A 22062-nucleotide genomic window follows, 5' to 3' on the forward strand; every position below is an offset into this window, starting at 1 on the left:
AGCTAATGCATTAAAGGAAAATTCTTTCCTATAATGAATTGTGTATGGATCTTGAGCCCAACATCTTTAATTTTCTTAAATATATTCTAATATTATGTAATTTTAAAATGCAAGAAAAAGCCTGGTTACTATAGTGCAATGCTAGATTCAGAAATCAATTTTATTTATCACATATACATCAAAACGTACAGAGAAGTGCGTCATTTGCATTAGCAACCAACACACCCGAGGGTATGCCTGGGGCAGCCCACAACGCTCAGCAGAATTAACACAGAACACAACAAGCAACAAAACAGCAACTCTGATGTGTGTTGCTTGAATTTCCAGCATCTGCAGAATTCCTGTTGTTTGCGTTTTAAAAAGCAACAAAACAGCAACAGGTGTAATGGGGAAACTTCATCTCCTAACATATGAAGCAAATAAAAGACTTATCTAAAGAAGTAGTAATCTGAAGGTATAGAATTGTTCTTATTCCATCATGACTATGAGTATTTGAATTAATTTTTTTTAAATTTAGAAATATACATATGAAAATAAGTAGTTTTAGCAATATGGTGACTTTCTAGAATATAGAATAATATGGCACAGAAATAAGCCCTTCAGCCCATTATATCTGTGATGAACATGATACCAAATTGAACTACAGTGGATTCCAGTTACACACATCAAAGTTGCTGGTGAACGCAGCAGGCCAGGCAGCATCTCTAGGAAGAGGTGCAGTCGACGTTTCAGGCCGAGACCCTTCGTCAGGACTAACTGAAGGAAGAGTGAGTAAGGGATTTGAAAGTTGGAGGGGGAGGGGGAGATCCTTGTCTTTCTTCCCGGACCTCCTGTCCCTTGATCCTCTCGTATCCCCTTTTGCCTATCACCTGTCCAGCTCTTGGCTCTATCCCTCCCCCTCCTGTCTTCTCCTATCATTTTGGATCTCCCCCTCCCCCTCCCCCTCCAACTTTCAAATCCCTTACTCACTCTTCCTTCAGTTAGTCCTGACGAAGGGTCTCGGCCTGAAACGTCGACTGCACCTCTTCCTAGAGATGCTGCCTGGCCTGCTGCGTTCACCAGCAACTTTGATGTGTGTTGCTTGAATTTCCAGCATCTGCAGAATTCCTGTTGTTTGCGTGGATTCCAGTTAATTGGGCACATCGGGAGAATATGTTCTGGCCCAATTAAGTAGCCACCCCAATGCTCAAGTTTCTTTGAAAAAGTTTTAAAAGGTATAAAAAAAAAGACAAACTATAGTTCAACTGAGTAACAAATTATGTATTTAAATGAAATACAGAACAATTTAGAACACTACCAATATTACTTCAATACCATAAAACTGTGTATTAGTTCTTAATAGTTTCCGATGGAGGAATTCATTGAGTGTACACTGGCATATTTCTTGATTGGTAAACTATCCATTCTTAGCCTCTTAAAGTATCGAGATTTAATGCTTTTCCAAATAACCAACAGTTCCTTTTTATCAGTTCCTGGCATATTTGAACAACACAACGCAGTTACACAATACATTGCTTTCTTTGAAGCTGATAATGTTGCATGTTCATAGCCAAGGGAACCAATCTCTGTGGTACTATAAAGAAAAGGCCTGTTTTGTCAGCATTGTAGGTATCATTTGCAAAAAACTTTTCAAGCAATTCAGAGAGTTTTGTTGATTTCTATGCTTCTGCACTTCAGCACCTCCTTTCTTGCCGCATGCTTTCTTGAATTTAATGTGGTGCCTACATTTCCATCAAGACAACCAGCCTTCCGTTGTTTTAAAATCCTTGTGATCCAGCTTCTTATCTAGCTTGTCTGAATTGTCCTTTTAATATTGGTCCATTGATACGCACACCTTGTTCAGTGACAGTGGAAAACCATTGACTGAGGTCATCTTCAACGTCTGAATCCTTACCTTCATGCTGTTGTTCCTCGCATAATCCCCATTCTTTTCGCAGTTTATCTTGCTGATGTATCAAGTATGCAATTGTAGAATTCAGCACTCCGGTTATCTCTGCCAGTCAGATAATATATTTGGCTAGCGTCAAATCTTTTCGTGGTAAGGGCCTCAAAAATTTTATAAATAAAAAAAATTATTCAATATTCGATACTTTTCAATGTCACCCTTCATTCTTCTGAATTCTAGTGAGCAGAGGCCCAGAGTTATAAAACGCTCTTCATATTACAAGTATATCAATCCCAGAATCATTTTCATAAACCTTCTTTGAACCCTCTCTAATGTCAGCACATCCATTCTTAGATAAGGGGCCCAAAACTGCTCATAATACTCCAAGGTAAGCCTCACCTGTGCTTTATAAAGCTTCAACATTACATCTTTGTTTTTATATTCTAGTCCTCTTAAAATGAATGCTAGCATCTTATTTGCCTTCCTTACCACCAATTCAACCTGCAAATTAACCTTTAAGGAATTCTGCATGAGGACTCCCAAGTCCCTTTGCCCCTCAGATTTTTGAATTTTCTCTCCATTTAGAAAATATTCTCTGCTTTTATTTATTCTACCCAAGTGCATGATCATACACTTCCTGACACTGTACAATGACCATTTCTTTTCCCATTCTCCAAATTCTCTTTTCTCGATTTGTTTTTGTTCTTTAAGAGTTGTTCCAAATAAGATAAGATAGGATAAGATAAAACTTTTATTTATCCTGAAGAAAATTATTGCTTCATATTCGCTCAGTCAGGAATATATTCTTTAAAATGCAAAGTGTAGACATTGAGGTACGAAAAAAAATACAAAATGTGCATTTAAAAGTAATAGTACAAAATACAGATGTGCAGTGGAACAATATACTAATATACTTAAGGAGGAGAAGTTGTAGATTCATGTAGCCACAGGGAGAAAGGATCTTCTGTGGTGTTCAATGGTGCACCTCAGTGGAATCAGTCTGTTGCTAAGGGTGCTCCTCTGTTTACCCAATATGTCATGGAGGGGGTAAGAGGGATTGTCAATAATGCTCCATAGCTTCTGCAGCATCCTCCTCTCAGACACAACCACCAGGGAATCCAGTTCCAAGCCCAGAACAGAACCAGCTTACCTGACGAGTTTATCGATCTTCTTGGTATCAGCTGCTCTCACCCTGCTACCCCAGCGGACTACAGGGTAGAACAGAATGCTGGCCACCACTGAATCATAGAACATCTGCAGCATAGTACTGCGGATGTTGAATGACTGGAGCTGCCTCAGGAAGTACAGTTGGCTCTGTCCCTTCTTGTACAGAGCCTCTGTACTTTTAGTTCAGTCCAGTTTACTGTCCAGACGAGTTCCCAGGTATTTGTAATCCCAGACAACTTCCACGTCTTTTCCCTTGATGGGGATGGGAATGCAGAGTGTTTTCACCTTCCTGAAGTCCACCACCAACTCCTTTGTCTTAGTGATGAGCTGCAAGTGATTCAGCCCACACCTGCCAGATTGTCTGAAAACTTCTGTTGGTGGCAGGACTCTGAGTTGTACCTGAAGTCCTAGGTGTAGACGGTGAATAGAAAGAGGTACAGGACAGTCCCCTGAGGTGCCCCTGTGCTGCTAACCACACTATCTGATGCACACCACTGCAGTCTCAGATACTGTAGCCATCTGGACAGGTCCACCTGGATCTCCGTGAGCTTATTCCCTAGTAAAGCAAGTTGTATGGTGTTAAAAGCACTGGAGAAGTCAAAGAACATTATTCTCACAATGCTGCCTGGCTCATCCAGATGGGTGTAAGCCCATTGAAGGGGGAAGATAATGTCATCCTTGACTGTAATATGTAGTTGGTAAGCAAACTGCAGGGGGTCCAGTGATGGATTTACCATGGTCCGGAGGTGTGTTAGGATCAGTCTTTCTAATGATTTCATAATGTGAGATCAGTACCACTGCTTAGTAGTCACTAGGTGTGGTGGGGCATGTCTTCCTGGGTACAGGAACTAGGCAGGATGTTTTCCTCTAGGCTCAGGCTCAGATTAAAAATATATTGAAAGACTGCACCCAGCTGAATAGCACACACCTTAAGTACCCTTGAGCTGATACTGTCCAGGCCCACAGCCTTGCCTGGGTGAAGTTCCAATTAACCGATGCACAAATTAAACGGCTGCCCCAATTAATGGATGGCAAAATTAACTGGAATTGGCTGTATTCCATCTGTCTGCACATAGTTTGTATCACTCTAATCCCTGCCTGCTGCACAGCTTGAGGCTGGGTGATTCTATCTTTGAGCATACAGCCTAGATTGGAATTTAGTACACTTGTGACCGAATACTCATCAGCAGATCAGTCAGCATTTCAGGAAAGGACCAGTGAATTTGTTATAAGGAATAGAGCAAAAGAGAAAAACAGCATATGTTTGCAAACATGAAGGTTAGCAGTGGAGTAGATGGGTGTTGCCAACAGTCTGAGATGTGGATGGATTTGCAGATGAGTAGTGGCTAGTTGTCATAGAAATGTGTCTGTTGGTAAAAATGGGTTTCATTTTTTGGAATGGCAATTCTTCTTTCCAATAGACACATTTCTGTGACAACAAGGCTTAGGCTACTTAAATGTTACATCTGGTCAATCTTGCTGTATGCTTCTGAAACATAGACTATAACACCAGAATGCCAAAGAAACTTAGAAGCAACAGAAATATGGTTTAGAAGAATGCTGAAAATATCATATAGAGATAGGGTAACTAATGAGACAGTACTCCAACGTGCCCATACAAGAAGATCTTTAATGAGAACATTAAATGAGAGGAAACTTAAATTCCTGGGCCATGTCATCAGAAAGGGAGAAATAGAATGTCTTACATTACAAGGCCGTATGCCTGGGAAATGCGGTAGAGGAAGGCAAAGAAGAAAATATATGGACACTGTGAAAGAGCTAACAGATCTAAGTGTGCGAGATATCATTGATGCTGCGAGAGATTGTTCGATGTGGAGAGCCATGATCACCCAAGCGTGTAATGCGCAAGGCACATGAAGAAGTGGCTAGTGTCAGACCAGAAGAACCATTCTTCGTAGTTTCACGTTCAGGAAAGCATTTAACTTTTTAAAGTAATCTCTGGTAGCCCCTTTAAAATGCCCTTGTATGTGCTTCGTCTGAAAAGTTGACAAGAGTCCGCACAGTGCCAGCTAGTTTCACACAAGGACCATCAATGGATGTTAAGTTTTAAACTTGTATTGACAATTGTTTCGGAAGGCATCCACAGAGTGTAGCATTTAGTCACCATAGGATGATTCTGTATCTGCAGCGTACCATTTTGGACAATTCTCTGCCCAATTTATACCTGAATTATCAGACTTTGTGATCTAGTTCTTTAGTACGTGTGTTCACAATATTCTCAAACACTCTTGTTTTTAAACCTGATGTTTAAAACTTACTGTAATAGTAAAAACTTAAGAAAGGGATAGATTAGGTAGAGGCAAAAACTGGTATGTGGGACAAAACTAAGGACATGTCCTCAAGATTAAGAGGAATAGATTTAGTACAATAGTTTGCTGTTGACAAGAAATTGAATGGAAAAGCAAATTGCGCAAAGAATGCGGAGAGTCTGCAGAGAGATGTAGATAGGTTAAATGACTGGGCGAGGGTCTGGCAGATTGAGTACAACTTTGGTAAATAAGAAGTCATCCACTCTGGAAGGACAAATAAAAGATCAGATTATTATTTAAATGGAGAAAGATTACAGCATGCTCTTGTGTTTGTGCATAAAACACAAAAGATTGGTTTGTAGGTGCAACAGGTTTTCAAGAAGGCAAATGGAACACTCGCCTTCATTGTGAGCGGATTAAATTTAAGAGCAGGGAGGTTATGCTGCAACTATCCAGAGTACTGATGAGGCTGTACCTGGACTCCTGCAGGCAGTTCTGGTCACCTTACTTGAGGAAAAATATACTGGCTTTGGGGCAATGCAGAGAAGGTTCACCAGGTTAATTTCAGAGAGAAATATGAGGATAGATTAAGTCACCTGGGACTATACTCAGTAGAGTTCAGGAGAATGAGAGGAGATCTTATACCAACATAAAATTATGAAAGGGATAGATTAAATAGAGACAAGAACGTTGTTTCCACTGGTACATGGGACCAAAATGAGGAACATATCCTCAAGATTGAGAGGAATAGATTTAGTATAGAGATAAGAAGTTGTTTTTTCCAGAGAGTAGCGGATCTGTGGAATTCTCTGTCCAGGGACGCAGTAGAGTGTACCTCATCAAATATATTTAAAACACAGATAGATTATTGCATAGCATGGGAATTAAGGGTATGGGAAAAATGCAGGTAGTGGAGCTGAGTCCATTGCCAAATTAGCCATGATCCAGTGAATGGTGGAGCAGGTGCAACAGGGCAAATGGCCTGTTCCTGCTCCTATTTCTTACGTTCTAGCCCTGAAGGTGATTAAGTCTTCCCTAAACCTTATCCATTCTGTGGGACACTTTGTTCTGATTTTTGTCACCAGTTATTTTGAGGGGATTGATTGGAATCTGAAAAGAATAGGTTAGACTTGATGAACTGAAGTGGACTTCTGTGTTGTAGGAAAATATACAAGCTAATTGATTGGTTGCTGGCTACAAAGATGTTCATTTCACTCTAAATGAAAAGGCAAGGTTTGAAAGATTTGTAATTTTTGCCCATGCTTATATTTTCAGAGATACATAGTGTATTCCTTTTTGCAGGTTCCAGTAATGGAGTGGTTTGCAAGCTTGTAGCGCCGTCTATCTTGGTGCGAACATTGAGTCATTGCATTACGACGCTGCAGACCTCTTCCCATTGGTTAATGACCAAAGGATTCCAGTTTCTCTCTTCTTGGTCCATGAATCAGTTTCTGCTACTTACTCAAGGGGATCTAAAAGTGAGTGGTGTTTTGATTTCATTTGTAACTAGTATTTCTTCTCTGAGAAATGTTACTGTTGAAGCCAATTTGTTCAATAATTAATCAAAGACAAGAAAAGATTTGACCATATTCTTGTTTCATTTCACTTTTGCATTAATGTTTTTTTAGATATGATTGATAGGAAAGGAGCTGCATATCCGAAATAAAACAGCTATGGCATCTAACGCTTCAAAATTATGGGTGTAATTACTTCATGTTGTGCATAATTAGTTAACTCTTCCTATTTCTACCAAAATGCCTTTTAAACTACCAAATCATAATTTTTGTGATCCCATTTATCTGTATAAGTTTTGTTCACAGTTGGTAATATGTTGTCAATGAGTCAGAGAGTCATTGTTATGCAAAATGAAGTCATTCTGCATTGAGAAATCTGGGATTAATACATTGCTATGGCTAGAGAGCGGGACAGTAGGACCAGTACATGGAATAATGTTCCCGTAAGCACGACTGACAGGGAGCGGTTTCAGTGCAAAGTTGTCTGAAGGCAGTTAGTGAATGGGCACTCCATGTGTGATGGCAGAAGGTTTGCAAGGTGTCCAGTAATGCAGAGGTGTGGGAGATCTACCCAGCTGGATCCTCGACAGGACTGGCTACAGATTGAACAGGTCTGGTTCAGGGTGCAGGGCAATGGGAATAGTCTGTATATTGATACAGGGCTTTTGGGAGAGAGCTGTCTCCAAGGGCTAAATTGGGTGCGTTGGTGTGAGATGCAGGGCTGGCGATGCGAATACAGGTTTTGTGAGAGCTTGTTCTCTGTGTTAACTAATGCAACATTTAGTATTATCTCTAATATTCACTATTATCCCTAATAATATCTGTAGAGTAAACCTGCAACCTTGAGGACAGTGAGGAAATGGTCGGAGGAGGCTTTTGGGGTGCTCCAGGGTTGTTTTGAGGTGACAGACTGGCAGGCACTCTGTGAGCCACATGGAGAGGATATTGATGGGCTCACAGAGTGCATCACTGATTACATCAACTTCTGTGTGGACTGCAATGTTCCAACAAGAACTGTCCTTTGTTATTCAAATAACAAGCCATGGGTGACGAAGGACATTAAGGACATCCTGAACACTAAAAAGAGGATGTTTAGAGATAGAAATAGGGAGGAGCTGAGGGCAATACAGAGGGACCTGAAAGCCAGGATCAGGGAGGCTAAAGACAGGTACAGGAGGAAGCTTGAGTGGAAACTCCAGCAGAACAACATGAGAGAGGTCTGGAGGGGGATGAGGACCATCACTGGGTTCCGGCAAACTAGCAACAGAGGAGCTGAAGGCAGTGTGGACAGGGCCAACGCACTTAACCTGTTCTTTAACAGATTTGACATTGTGACCCCTGCCCATCCCCCACATGAGCCACCTGTTGTCGACCCCCAACCAACACATGTTCCACTCTCCCCTCCTACCCCTCCTCACAGTCCCCCACCCTGCTCTCATGACTATACCCCTCCCCCACATGAAACCACCACGGTGGGCTTCACAGCTGAAGAGGTGAGAAGACAGCTGAAACGTCTCAACCCAAGCAAGGCTGCAGGACTGGATGGTGTCAGTACCAGGGTGCTCAAAGCCTGTGTCCCTCAGCTATGTGGAGTACTTCGCCATGTATTCAACCTGAGCCTGAGGCTCCGGAGGGTTCCTGTGCTGTGGAAGACGTCCTGCCTCGTCCCTATGCTGAAGATGCCGCGCCCCAGCGGCCTCGATGACTACAGACCGGTGGCATTGACCTCCCACATCATGAAGACCCTGGAGAGACTTGTTCTGGAGCTGCTCCAGCCTATCGTCAGGCCACACTTAGATCCCCTCCAGTTTGCCTACCAGCCCCGACTAGTTGAGGATGCCATCGTCTACCTGCTGAACCATGTCTACGCCCACCTGGACAAGCCAGCGAGCACTGTGAGGGTAATGTTTTTTGACTTCTCCAGTGCGTTCAACACCATCCGCCCTGCTCTGCTGGGGGAGAAGCTGACAGTGATGCAGGTGGATGCTTCCCTGCTATCATGGATTCTTGATTACCTGACTGGCAGACCACAGTACGTGTGCTTGCAACACTGTGTGTCCGACAGAGTGATCAGCAGCACTGGGGCTCCACAGGGGACTGTCTTGTCTCCCTTTCGGTTCACCATTTACACCTCGGACTTCAACTACTGCACAGAGTCTTGTCATCTTCAGAAGTTTTCGGATGACTCTGCCATAGTTAGATGCATCAGCAAGGGAGATGAGGTTGAGTACAGGGCTACTGTAGAAAACTTTGTCACATGGTGTGAGCAGAATTATCTGCAGCTTAATGTGAAAAAGACTAAGGAGCTGGTGGTAGACCTGAGGAGAGCTAAGATACCGGTGACCCCTGTTTCCATCCAGGGGGTCAGTGTGGACATGGTGGAGGATTACAAGTACGAATTGACAATAAACTGGACTGGTCTAAGAACATTGAGGCTGTCTACAAGAAGGGTCAGAGCCATCTCTATTTCCTGAGGAGACTGAGGTCCTTTAACATCTGCCGGACGATGCTGAGGATGTTCTACAAGTCTCTGGTGGCCAGTGCTATCATGTTTGCTGTTGTGTGCTGGGGCAGCAGGCTGAGGGTAGCAGACACCAACAGAATCAACAAACTCATTCGTAAGGCCAGTGATGTGGGGATGGAACTGGACTCTCTGACGGTGGTGTCTGAAAAGAGGATGCTGTCTAAGTTGCATGCCATCTTGGACAATGTCTCCCATCCACTACATAATGTACTGGGTGGGCACAGGAGTACATTCAGCCAGAGACTCATTCCACCAAGATGCAACACAGAGCATCATAGGAAGTCATTCCTGCCTGTGGCCATCAAACTTTACAACTCCTCCCTTGGAGGGTCAGACACCCTGAGTCGATAGGCTGGTCCTGGACTTATTTCATAATTTACTGGCATAATTTACATATTACTATTTAACTATTTATGGTTCTATTACTATTTATTATTTATGGTGCAACTGTAACGAAAACCAATTTCCCCCGGGATCAATAAAGTATGACTATGACTGTAGTAATCCAATAAAGTGGATAAGTGGAGTTAATATATTTAGAATCTACCAGACTATAATTAAAACTCTCTTGATCACCAACATTCTTCAAAAATTGAAATATAATATTCTTGGCCTGCATATGACTGCAGAGCCTCTTTCTTCAGATACTTTGTCATATTTCCTGACAAGACTGGAGACCATTCAGCCATCAGTGTCTGCTTGATCCCAGAGTAATCTCATCAAAACAGCTCCTTGTTTTATTCTGATGTACTCTCTCACCAATGTACAGAAGCTAAGTAACCTAACATCCAGCATATATTTGGGATGCGAGAGGAAACAGGAGCATTGGGATAAACCGTTGTTACAGGGGGAATATGCAAACTCTACCCAGGCAGTACCATTGGTTGGGATTGAATGTGAGTTACAGGAGCTTGGAGACTGTATACTACCTGCAGTGCCACTCAGCAACCCTTCTTAGGCAGTTCCTTGGGATCAAGGATGACTTGCTTCCATTTTGATTTTGTGGGTTCTGAGGTACCAAATAAGGTCAGTGTGGGAATCACAGACTCCCCTACATGGTGAGAGGATAGTTTGTGAGGAAATTGCTCCTTTTACTGCTTTCTCAGGACTTCACTGTGCTTAGGATAGCAAAATTTAGGACGTTAAAGAATATGCTGGGAAATTACAGACCGATGAACCTGACTTCAGTTGTGGGCCAATTGTTGGAAGCTATTCTAAGGGACAGGATGGAAGTACTTAGGCAGATAGTGCCTGATTAGGGATAGTCAGCATAGCTTTGTGCATGGTAGGTTGTGGCTAACCAATCTTAGAGAGTTTTTTTGAGGTGGTTACCAGGAAAGTTGATAAGGAGAGGTAGTGAAAGATATCCACATAGACTTTAGCAAGGCCTTTAATGAAGTCCAGCATGAGATGCTGGTACAGAAGTTAAGTCACTTGTCATTCAGAATGAAGTAGTCAGTTGGATTCAGCGTTGGCTTAGCAGAAGACAGAGAGTGGTAGTAGATGGTTGCCTCTTTGATGGTGGTGTACTGCCGGATCAGTGCTGGGTCCATTGCTGTTTTTCATTTATTTTAATGTGGTAAACTGCATCTGCAAATTTATAGATGAACATCAAAATTTGGAGCATAGTGGACAGTGAGGAAAGCTATTATAGCTTGTAATGTGATCTGGGCCACCTGAAAAAATGGGCTGAAAATGTATTTAATGCAGAGATGTGTGAAGTGTTGCACTTTGGCAGGACAAACCAGAGAAGGACTTGCACAGTGAAGGGTAGGGCATTGAGATGTGTAGTAGAACAAAGGAATCTGGGAATATAGATCAATAATTCCTTGCAAGTGGCATCACAGGTAGATAGGGTGGTTAATGGAGCTTTTGGCATTTTGATAAATCAGAGTATTGACTATAGACGTTGGATTGTCATGTCGGGTGAGGCTGAATTTAGAGAATTGTGTGTAGTTCTGGTCAGCTACCAATAAGATAAAGATACCAATAAGCTTGAAATAGTGCAGGAAAAATTTACAAGGATGTTGCCAGGTCTTAGGACCTGAGTTATAGGGAGAGATTGAGTAGATTAGGGCTTTATTCCCTGGAGCATAGGAGAATATGGGGAGATCTTATACAGATATACAAAATTATGAGGGTATCTACTGTCCTCATAATTTTGGATAAGACCGAAAGTGGAGGTCATAGGTTTAGGAGGAAAGGTAAAATATTTAAGGGAACCTGAGGGGGAGCTTCTTCACTCAGAGGGTGGTGTGAGTGTGGTATGAGCTGCCAGCAGAAGTGATAGATGTGGGTTTTATTGTAATATTTAAGGGAAGTTTGGTTAGGTACATGGATAAGAGAGGTATGGAGGGCTATGGTCTGGGTGAAGGTAAACGAGACTAGGCAGGAAAACAAGTTGGCATGGACTAGGTGGGGTGAAGAGCCTAGTTCTCCACTGAAGTGTTCTATGGCTCTAACTTCCAATTCATACCCTTACAAATGTCCCTTCTCTAGTTTGGGCAGTCATGGGCCCAAGGCTCGCTGGAGTCTGTGGATAAGTTGTACCTCTTCAAGGAAGCTTTGAACACGGCGTTGAATCTTTTTCTGTGTTTCTAGGTGATTTGTGTTGGTAATGAACTATTGTGAGCAGTTTGCTGCCCAACATAGCTGACTGAAAATAGCTAGGGCTTCAACGCAGGGTATGTTTACCTGGGAGAGCATTAACATTGAATTTAGAGGGTTTTGCAGAGGTGGCACTGAGTCTCAAGATGCTTGTTTCAGGTTGATCAGGTTTCAAAAGCATATAGGTGGGCAGAGATTACTGCTGCCTGATAGACTGTGAATTTTGTGTCGTGTCTGAGGTCGTGATCTTCAAATAACCTTTTCTTCAACCCTTCAAAGGCAGCACTAGTTCATTGAAAGTAGTGATGAGTTCTAGTCTACCTTCGCTGAAAGGTTTTGGAAAGGCCTTTGTTTTCCAGGGTCTCATCATGAACCTTGTTAGAAATCATTGTGGACTTTGATCTTTGATCTCAGGTGACTTCAGTTCTGCAGCATAGATGCCATAGTTTGACTCTCCTGTATGAGGTTTGTTTGATGTGAGGTACAATGTAGTAAGAATAATTGATAAAACTATTGAGGCAATGACACAGCTTTTTTTGACATCAGTCTTCACTGAGATTAGTCTACAACAGTGTGAATGATTCTCAACCATTGACTGAGATGGCCCTGCAAGCCATTTAGGTCGAGGGAAGCTCCAAGCGAACATTAATTTCTGGTCTTGGACACAATATGTACATCTTATGAATTTTGTTCAAATTCATTAGGGTGCCTTTTTCCAATTTTTAGTTGTTCCTTGCCTTCTGCATTTCCTACTTTCTGTGTTAAGTCTGGAAATGTGAACATTGTTTTTTGTGCTGTGGGAGAATCACTCCAAATGAAGAGTTAAATGTTTGGAAGCTGGAAATTATCTTGGGAGCTGCCAAATAAAAAAACAGCATTTCAAAGGAAATTTGTCTGCTGATGACAAACCTCAGGAGTTGTTGACGAATAAAGGCAGTAATTAATATTTCTATAGCTTAGAGCAGTAAAATTATAAATAGATCTTCATGAACCATCATGATGGATGTCTTATTGCATAGTTTTATGTAATGACATGGCAATAAAGGTTGTATCCTTATCTGGTGCCTCAAAAAGGGTGACATCTGAAGTTGTTTACATGAAATAATTATTCAGCTACTATCATTCAAGCTAATTGTGTTAAATAAAATATTTGATTGCTGTGTAGGGATTATTGAGAATAAGTATTTGACTTACTTTGGTCATACTGGCATGGATATTTTATATTTAAATAACTGAATTATCTTTGCTGACTTTTAATCATCAGTTTGTGATAATTCTTTGGACAGCAATGAAAAGCTGAGGTTACATCTCGCAGATGAGGAGCTACTGGTTTAAATTTAGCTTATGAATGATATTAAATGAATAATTATTTCCTGAAAACTCAGATATCTCCCCATTTGAGGCATTAGATAAGGAAATTTATCGTCTTTATTGGCATGTTATTTCATAAAATTATGCTATAGAATCAGAGAGTGCGTTATTGTGCACTGGCCATTTGGCACAGACGATACGTGTTGTAGGATAAAATGTCCCTGCTCACATTGGCCCTCCTAGTACTAGTTTTCATCTTCATCATTTGGCATTCTCATTTGATACTGACTCCTTCAGATTAAGACAGCATTATTTCATGTAGCTGAAGGTTGTTTCCCTTGAATAAAATAAATTTAGTAGCCTGAACAGAAGTTTGTACTTGTTTGAATAAATTTGTGTTATTAGCATATGCAATATCATAATATGCTGTATAAAGTGGTATTCTAGGGGTGACTCAGTTGAGATCCATCTTCTTTGAATGTATTTTGCCCAAAATCCCATTGCTATCAGTTTGTTGATCTTGCAACAGTAATTTGTTGATGAGATTATTGAGTCCTCTGCTAATTACTATTCCACGAGGGCTTATGGACTTGAATGCTAAATCATGATAACAAGTGCGATTGTCACCAAGGTTTAATTTCAGCGCTACCAAAATCTAATTTTGTTAGTAAAGAAATGCATGATGAACTTTGGGATTCAAAAAATGGGTGCATGGAACAGCAGTACAGTTTCCAGGAATGAAATTAACATATAAAAAGCAGAATCAAATTAAGACCAGTAGGAACGTGAAAGAGCAGTTCATTCTGCAATAATAAATATGGTACATTATTTTTTTCTCCTTTTTTTGATGGCACACTTTTAATTGTGCTTAGTTTTCTGGACAAGATTTTAATGAGTAATTAGTGCATGTTCAAAAATCAGCTTCTGTAATGGGAGGAAAAATAATTCATTATTTTAAAAATATACCAGTTAATTGATTATTTTACACATGGTTTCTTGCATGCTCATGGAAAACCCAAATATTTTAAGCATGTTACACTGCTTCTTGATGGTTATAGCAATGCTGCTGATGGGGGCTGCATTTTGCTACCATTTTAATACCCTGCATAATTCTCTGAAATTTATATTTAATAAAATGTTTCCAAGAAAGAAGATGTCAAGCTAGGAAGATATCTATTGGCAGACATTAACAATTACTGGAAATAAGAAGTGATGAGGCACCTATATTTACAAGCGATTTTTGAAGATTTAGGTTATGAAATAAAACCAGAATGTTCACGTTATTACTCACTGTTCTGGTTAGACTTTCATTTTGCAAGTTTATGTAGGCTGAAATTCTACCCAGAAACATTATTTCTAAATCTCCTCCAATATTTCTTCAATGTGATTTCTTAGGTCTGTAAACAACTTAACTGGTTAATAATTAAATGTCTACAGCGCTGAATGCGAGGTTATGCACCCTGGAAGGAATAGGAAAAATATTAGATTATTTGGATGGTGTAGGATTGTTGAATGTTGGTGTTAAGTGAGACCTGGGGGTCCTCATAAAAGTAACCCAAAGGTAACATGCAAATAAATATGAATGGCAGTAAAGTTATCCATTCATTCAAAGGTAGTGGTAACTTTGATGAGATCACTCTGATGTACTCTATAAAAGTAAAAATATTTGTCTTGAAGTCACTGAAAGAAGATTCACTGGATTGGTGCCGAGGTGAAGAGTTGCTTGATGAAGAAAGAATGAGTAGATTAGGCATGTACATTCTGGAATTTAAATAAATTTAAGATGATTTAGAATAAAGCTTATGATGAGGCTGGACAAGGCAGATGTTGGAGAACATGGAATCAGTCATGGTTTCAATTCTCATATTATGATGTAGGAGTCCATTCCCACTTAGCCCATTGAGTCTTTTACTGACTGTCAGACCAATCCCGTCTAATTTCCCTTCAACATAATCCCTTTCACATGACTACAATACTTTCCTGACTCTCGAACCTAAACTAGGGTCAATAGACAGTAGCCAGTAATCCTGTTGTATAGCTCGTCTTTGGGACGCGGAAAGAAACCAGAACAGATGAACGAAACCTACATGGTTGCAAGCAGAGTGTAAAAACTCATTATAAACACCATCTGAGGTCAGGATTAAACCCAGGTTGCTGGAGCTGCACCGCTGTTGCCATCTGAATGGTGGGCCATCTAGGAGGATTTACTGAGTCATTTAATATATTGAAAATCGAGGTGGATAGAGACGTTTGAATTGTTCGAGAAATTGATATCAGGTAGGTATGACTCTGAGGCTAAGTATAACGCCAATGCCATATTTGAGTTAGCTGGCAACACGACTGTCAGTGGCCATATCAAAGGTGGTGACGCAAATCAGCATAGAGGAGGAAGATGGAAAATCTGGCTAAGTAATGCCACGACAATAACCCCTCACTCAATGTCAGCAAGACCAAGGAGCTGATTTCTGACTACAGGAGGAGGAAACTGGAGGTCCATGACCCAGTCCTCATGGGGGGATCAGAGGTGGAGAGGGTCAGCAAAGTTAAATTCCTTAGCGTAATCATTTCAGAGGGTCTGTCCTGGGTCCAGCACACAAATTCCATTACAAAGAAACCACAGCAGCATCTCTTCTTTCTTAGAAGTTTGCAAAGATTCAGCACGTCACTTAAAGCTTTGACAAAATTCTATTGAAGTGCAGTGGAGGATATACTGACTGGTTGCATCATGGCCTGGGATGTAAGCACCAATGTCCTTGAATGGAAAACCCTACAAAAGTAGTGGAGGCAGCCCAGCACTTCACACCATTGAGCAGATCTACGAGGAGTGGTGTCACAGGAAAGTGGCATCCATCATCATGGACCCCCCCCCCCCCACCAATTCAGGTCATGCTCTCTTCACGCTGCTGCCATCAGGAAGAAGGTACAGGAGCCTCCAGGCCAACAGCACTAGGTTCAGGAACATTTACTACCCCTCAACAATCAGGCTCCTGAAACAGAGGGGATAACTTCACTCACCCCATCACTGAACTGTTCCCATAACCTATGGACTCACTTTCAAGGACTCTTCATCTTAGGTTCCCATATTTATTGCTTGTTTGTTTGTTTGTTTATTTATTCATTCATTCTTTTTCCATTTGAACACTTTTTTTTTGCACATGGATTATTGGTCTATCTTGTATGTGTTTTTTTTTATTGATTCAATAGTGTTTCTTTGTATATACCCGGATGAAAATTAATCTCAGAGTTATATATGGAGACAAATGTGTACTTTGATAATAAATTTACTTTGAACTTTGAGATGGAGTTGAGACCAATTAGCAGATCAACCATAATCTTATTAAAGACAAAATAGACGAGGAACCATATTGCTTGTCCTTTCTCCTAGCTCTTATCTTCAGACACATATGACAGATAATTGGCTGCTGCCTATCTTTTCTGCCCAGATCAGACATATTTCATATCTATCTGCAACATCACTTCTCATTGTCAACCACATAATCAACTTGTGAAGCATTAAATTATGAATTATTATCATCTAACATCACCGGTTTAAGATGGCGCTGGTGAAGCGCAGTGACTACTTACTGGCGGAAAACAAATCAAAGAATACAGCTAAATACTTTATTAATAACACTTTTTCTTGTAAAATTTATCAATCATTTAAAGCTTAAACAACATCAAAATTTAAACAATCACTGCAAACATTTGAGAGGCAAGGAAGGATGAAACTGAGGTAAGGGTCGAAGCATATGGTATGAGGCTAAGTCAAGGCGAGGTTAAAACATGTTTGAGACAAAGTTGAGGCATATTTGAGGGAAGGTCGGGGAAAGCGGAGCAGAGCAAAGTCAGAACGAAGAAGAGGCGGATTCAAATCCCATCCACCTAAACTGAGAGTAAGGTTCAATGGATCTAAGCACCAGGCCAATTTGGAAAGGTCGGATACAGGGCAAACCATGGTGGCAGGGTACCAACCCTAAGTGTATCAATGCAACAGGGCCTGCGTCCTAGTGTGAGGAACGACCGGATGTTTGGATGATTTAAAGGCTGCAGCAGATGGATTGAAAAAGCAGGGTATCAAGTCAAGGGACGAGGGTTAGGCCGGTTCTGCTCATTGCGACATTTACTTGGCTCTGCACTAAACTGAGGCAGACACTGTGGCCTGCTCTTGGTTCCATGATGTTATCTTGGCTCTGTACTGAAATGAGATTGAGGCTGAGGCTGTTGCCTGCTCAGGCTGCTCCAGGCTCCGTGTCTGAGGGCTCTGCGACATTTACTCAGCTCTGTGCTGTACTGAGAGTGAGACGGGCCTGCTCAGGCTGCTCCAGGCTCTGTGTCTATGCCAAATCTGACCTGATTGAAGAGTCTCAGTCCAAAACGGTGACTGTTTATTCTTTTCCATAGACGTTGCCTGGCCTGCTGAGTTCCTCCAGCATTTTGAGTGCATTACTATTTCAGTGTCTATGGACTCACTTTTGTTATGAATACTATTTGCTTACTTTTATTGTTTGCCCGATTTGTTGTCTTTCAGAAATTATTATAATTTATTTAGCAGTGATTAGGCTAATTATTGTGTGATTACTCAGTTTATTTCTTTTTACAGTTTTACAGCACCATTTTAACCATCCTTCACTCTTATTTTAACAGAATTGAGCCAGAGGTTATTTAAAAATGATGGTTCCCCCTCTGATCCACTTCTCATCCGTATCGGGTCTTTATCATCCCCTCTGACATCAATCATCAGCCAGCACACCCAGTAAATTTTAACAAATACACTTTATAGATATTACTAATTCTATGACATTGATATAAATTTGATACAGAGAGGAAAGTAATGAAAAAAAAAGCACCTACACTTATCAAAGTTCAAGTTCTTCATGCGCTACCGTTGGAGCTCAATCGATTCCTGACAACCACCCAAATCCTGTCAACTCACGGCTTGGGACCACCCGGAGTGATTGACCGGAGCCTCTCTGCACGTCCGCCATCCTCCCTGTCTCTCCTCCGACTCACCGTCTCTCCTCCAACCCCCTCGTCTCTCCTCCGACTCCCCCCCAAAAACCCCCGCACGTCCACCGTCCTCCCCGTCTCTCCTCCGACTCCCCGTCTCTCTTCCGTCTCCCCGTCTCTCCTCCGTCCTCCTCGTCTCTCCTCCAACTCCCCGTCTCTCCTCGTCTCTCCACCGTCCTCCTCGTCTCTCCTCCGACTCCCCGCCAAAAACCCCCGCACATCCGCCGTCCTCCCCGTCTCTCCTCAGACTCCCCGTCAAAAACCAGGTCCACCGTCCTCCTCGTCTCTCCTCCGACTCCCCACCAAAACTCCGTCCACCGTCCTCCCCGTCTCCCCTCTGACCGCCCCGTCTCTCCTCCGACTCCCCATCTCTCCACCGTCCTCCCCGTCTCTCCTCCGACTCCCCGCCAAAAACCCCGGTCCCCAGTCATATGATACAGCATTGTATCTGAAAACAAAATGATACATGACCATCCATTGGCTAATAGCACCCTGCTATCTCTAATAACCCAAGCAACTGTCTAGTTAGAGACCTTCTAGCATTCTTCAGTATAACATAACAAGAGAAGCCATTTTAAATTTAACACAAAAAGAAAGACCCCATACACTTGTTATCCAGCATTTGGTAGTTCCAACATTTTTTCCTGAACACATGAATGTCTTTAATGTAAGTCAAATTACAAAGGTTAGGAGAATTAGGCCAGAGATGAATTTGAAAGCAATTATGAGAATTTTAAATTTGAGGAATTTCTTCACCATTCGTGCCAATAAATATTGGATCTGACAATAGCACCTGACTATAATATGAATATACACACTTAAAATGTTAAGTGAGAATGTAATTTATTTGAATATTGCAGTTAATTACCATACTTGGATCTATTGTTGTACTTTTTTGATTTGTATAATCTTTGTAAATTAACTAGGTTTGGAGCTCATTGGAAATCTTTGATCTTTTTAAATGGCTTTTCTCCTTTTACTTGATTGAAGGTCATCTCAGGATCTACAGTTAATAATTGTAACTCAAATAAAGTGCAGGGTAAAAGGGTCACTGAATTCTTAATTATTATTGACTGCTTTTAATAGTAGGCAGGATACCACAGTTACAAGCAGATCAAAGTAGGTTTTAGAATTTATGCCATGCATGCCAATAGTAATTGATTTTTAAGCAGGGAGCTTCAGTTGAGTTCATAAATGTAAATTGAGCGATAGTTTAATCTGGCTGTTCACATTGTGCCATGGTCCCTGATGGCCTTATTAATGCATCAGTCTGACAGGAAATCAATCCTGCTGGACTTAATTGTGCCACCTTTCAAGAGATTTTGAGTAGACTCTTAAGAATGTAACTAAACATCACATAACCAACTAAACTAACCATGAAAACATATAAGATTCGAAATGGTACTCCAGATGAAGATTAATACTAGAAATTTTTATTAACCTAGTACCAGAGATTTCCCTCATAAATTCTTATGAATTTCTAATTATGAATCCAATACATTAATAAATTTCTGTTTATTTATCAAATAATCATATTATAAATTGATTAATTTTTACTTCAGTTAAGAAGTTTTTGAATATGTATGACGTTTGGAAAAGTCATTGTTTTTTTTGTTACAGCTAGACTTGCTACTTGTGGATGACACGAAGCTGGGTGGCAGTGTTAGCAGTGAGGAGGATGCTAAGAGGATGCAGGGTGACTTGGATAGGTTGGGTGAGTGGGCAAATTCATGGCAGATGCAATTTAATGTGGATAAATGTGAAGTTATCCACTTTGGTGGTAAAAATAGGAAAACAGATTATTATCTGAATGGTGGCCGATTAGGAAAAGGGGAGGTGCAACGAGACCTGGGTGTCATTATACACCAGTCATTGAAAGTGGGCATGCAGGTACAGCAGGCGATGAAAAAGGCGAATGGTATGCTGGCATTTATAGCGAGAGGATTCGAGTACAGGAGCAGAGAGGTACTACTGCAGTTGTACAGGGCCTTGGTGAGACCACACCTGGAGTATTGTGTGCAGTTTTGGTCCCCTAATCTGAGGAAAGACATCTTTGCCATAGAGGGAGTACAAAGAAGGTTCACCAGATTGATTCCTGGGATGGCAGGACTTTCATATGAAGAAAGACTGGATGAACTGGGCTTGTACTCGTTGGAATTTAGAAGATTGAGGGGGGATCTGATTGAAACATATAAGATCCTAAAGGGATTGGACAGGCTAGATGCAGGAAGATTGTTCCCGATGTTGGGGAAGTCCAGAACGAGGGGCCACAGTTTGAGGATAGAGAGGAAGCCTTTTAGGACCGAGATTAGGAAAAACTTCTTCACACAGAGAGTGGTGAATCTGTGGAATTCTCTGCCACAGGAAACTGTTGAGGCCAGTTCATTGGCTATATTTAAGAGGGAGTTAGATATGGTCCTTGTGGCTACGGGGGTCAGGGGGTATGGAGGGAAGGCTGGGGTGGGGTTCTGAGTTGGATGATCAGCCATGATCATAATAAATGGCGGTGCAGGCTCAAATGGCCTACTCCTGCACCTATTTTCTATGTTTCTATGTTTCTAAATTAGTCTGCTTCTTTCTCAGTTGAACCTACCTTACCTTCTGAGTTCTTCTGGCATCGTCTGTTTGGACATAATTTCATTTATGGATTTAGGTTTGGCACCAGCCTTAAGCTCAGAATCTTTTGCTTATTTCTTCTGTACAAAATTAAATGCTTTATTTCTTAAAGCGTGCAGATACAATATATATGCAAAGAGATAAACTAGGGACACCATCATTCTATTTAATATTTCTGGTCTTAGCACAAACCTTTGTTGAAAAAATGTATTGCAAAATAGGGTAGTCTAATATCATAACCTTCCTCGTATGTATTCAGGTTGCAGACCTGAATATTGCCAAACTATACAATCTAAACTCAGGAATTTGTGCTGCAATATACTCTTAAGCAAGATGTCTTCTGTGCAAAATGGTTAATTTCACCAAGGTTGCGTCCTGAGGTTTGTTGGTTTGTTCTGTCCAATTATGGATTCCCTCTACAGATTTCATTTTAGAGAACAAATCCAATTTGTGCACATGGCATATTCCATCAGGACCTCTATGAAAGAAGGCAGAATTCCAGAGAAGTTGCGCTGAAATTAAGTTAACAAGAATATTGTGCCAGTTGCTAACTATACTTTTTTTTTTATACATAAGGTGTTTGTATTTCACACCATTAATGAGATCATATGTGTTTAGATTCTTTGTTCTTAAGGAAACTCAGAGTCTTTTCAGATTATGTAAAAATATTTTGTTCATAACTAGATTCTTGAGGCGATGACATCGAAGATGTTGCAGCTGGCGGAAACCTTTTGTGTTGAAGAAAATCATATCCAGGGAATCCGTCAGTCTTTGCTGCAAGCTGAAGTAAAAACACTGGTCAAAGAACTTAGCTCTGCTGCTGCCATCTTCAGTGTAAGATATCTGGATTAAATTTTTCAAAGATTAAGCTTTTTGTAAACTAAATCTTTTGATTTAATGAGATGCTTGCATAATTGTTTGATCTGAATCCAATGCCCCAGTTAGTGACAACATTCATTTTAATTTCAGCAGTCTTACCTAACAAATGGTTTTACTTTAGTAAAATACCACAAGAAAACATGGTGTTAATACATGCAGCAATACTAATTTTCTACAAATCTACAGCATAGTTAAAATGCTGGGCTCCTTGATGCTAAATTAGGACATAGGGACAGAAGATTTTTGCATTGAGAATTGGAATTTTTCATTACATGGCAAAGA

The 22062-nt window shown here is 40.9% G+C and overlaps 1 protein-coding gene across 9 annotated transcripts in view; it reads left to right on the top strand.

The window, feature by feature from the left end:
* Window positions 1-22062, top strand: part of ccdc142 (coiled-coil domain containing 142) — a 125796-nt gene that overhangs the window by 68918 nt on the left and 34816 nt on the right. For 8 of the 9 annotated variants that reach the window (XR_010017767.1, XM_063047017.1, XM_063047022.1 and 5 more), the window contains 2 exons: window positions 6625-6800; window positions 21586-21735. Coding sequence is in view for 8 of the 9 variants with exons in the window: in XM_063047017.1 (XP_062903087.1) it covers window positions 6625-6800; window positions 21586-21735 (326 nt within the window). In the remaining variant the exon portion in view is untranslated. The remainder of the gene's footprint in view (window positions 1-6624; window positions 6801-21585; window positions 21736-22062) is intronic. The other variant, XM_063047021.1, reaches the window with a different exon arrangement.

The sequence above is a fragment of the Mobula hypostoma genome, chromosome 4, assembly GCF_963921235.1.
Source record: "Mobula hypostoma chromosome 4, sMobHyp1.1, whole genome shotgun sequence".
NCBI lineage: Eukaryota > Metazoa > Chordata > Chondrichthyes > Myliobatiformes > Myliobatidae > Mobula > Mobula hypostoma.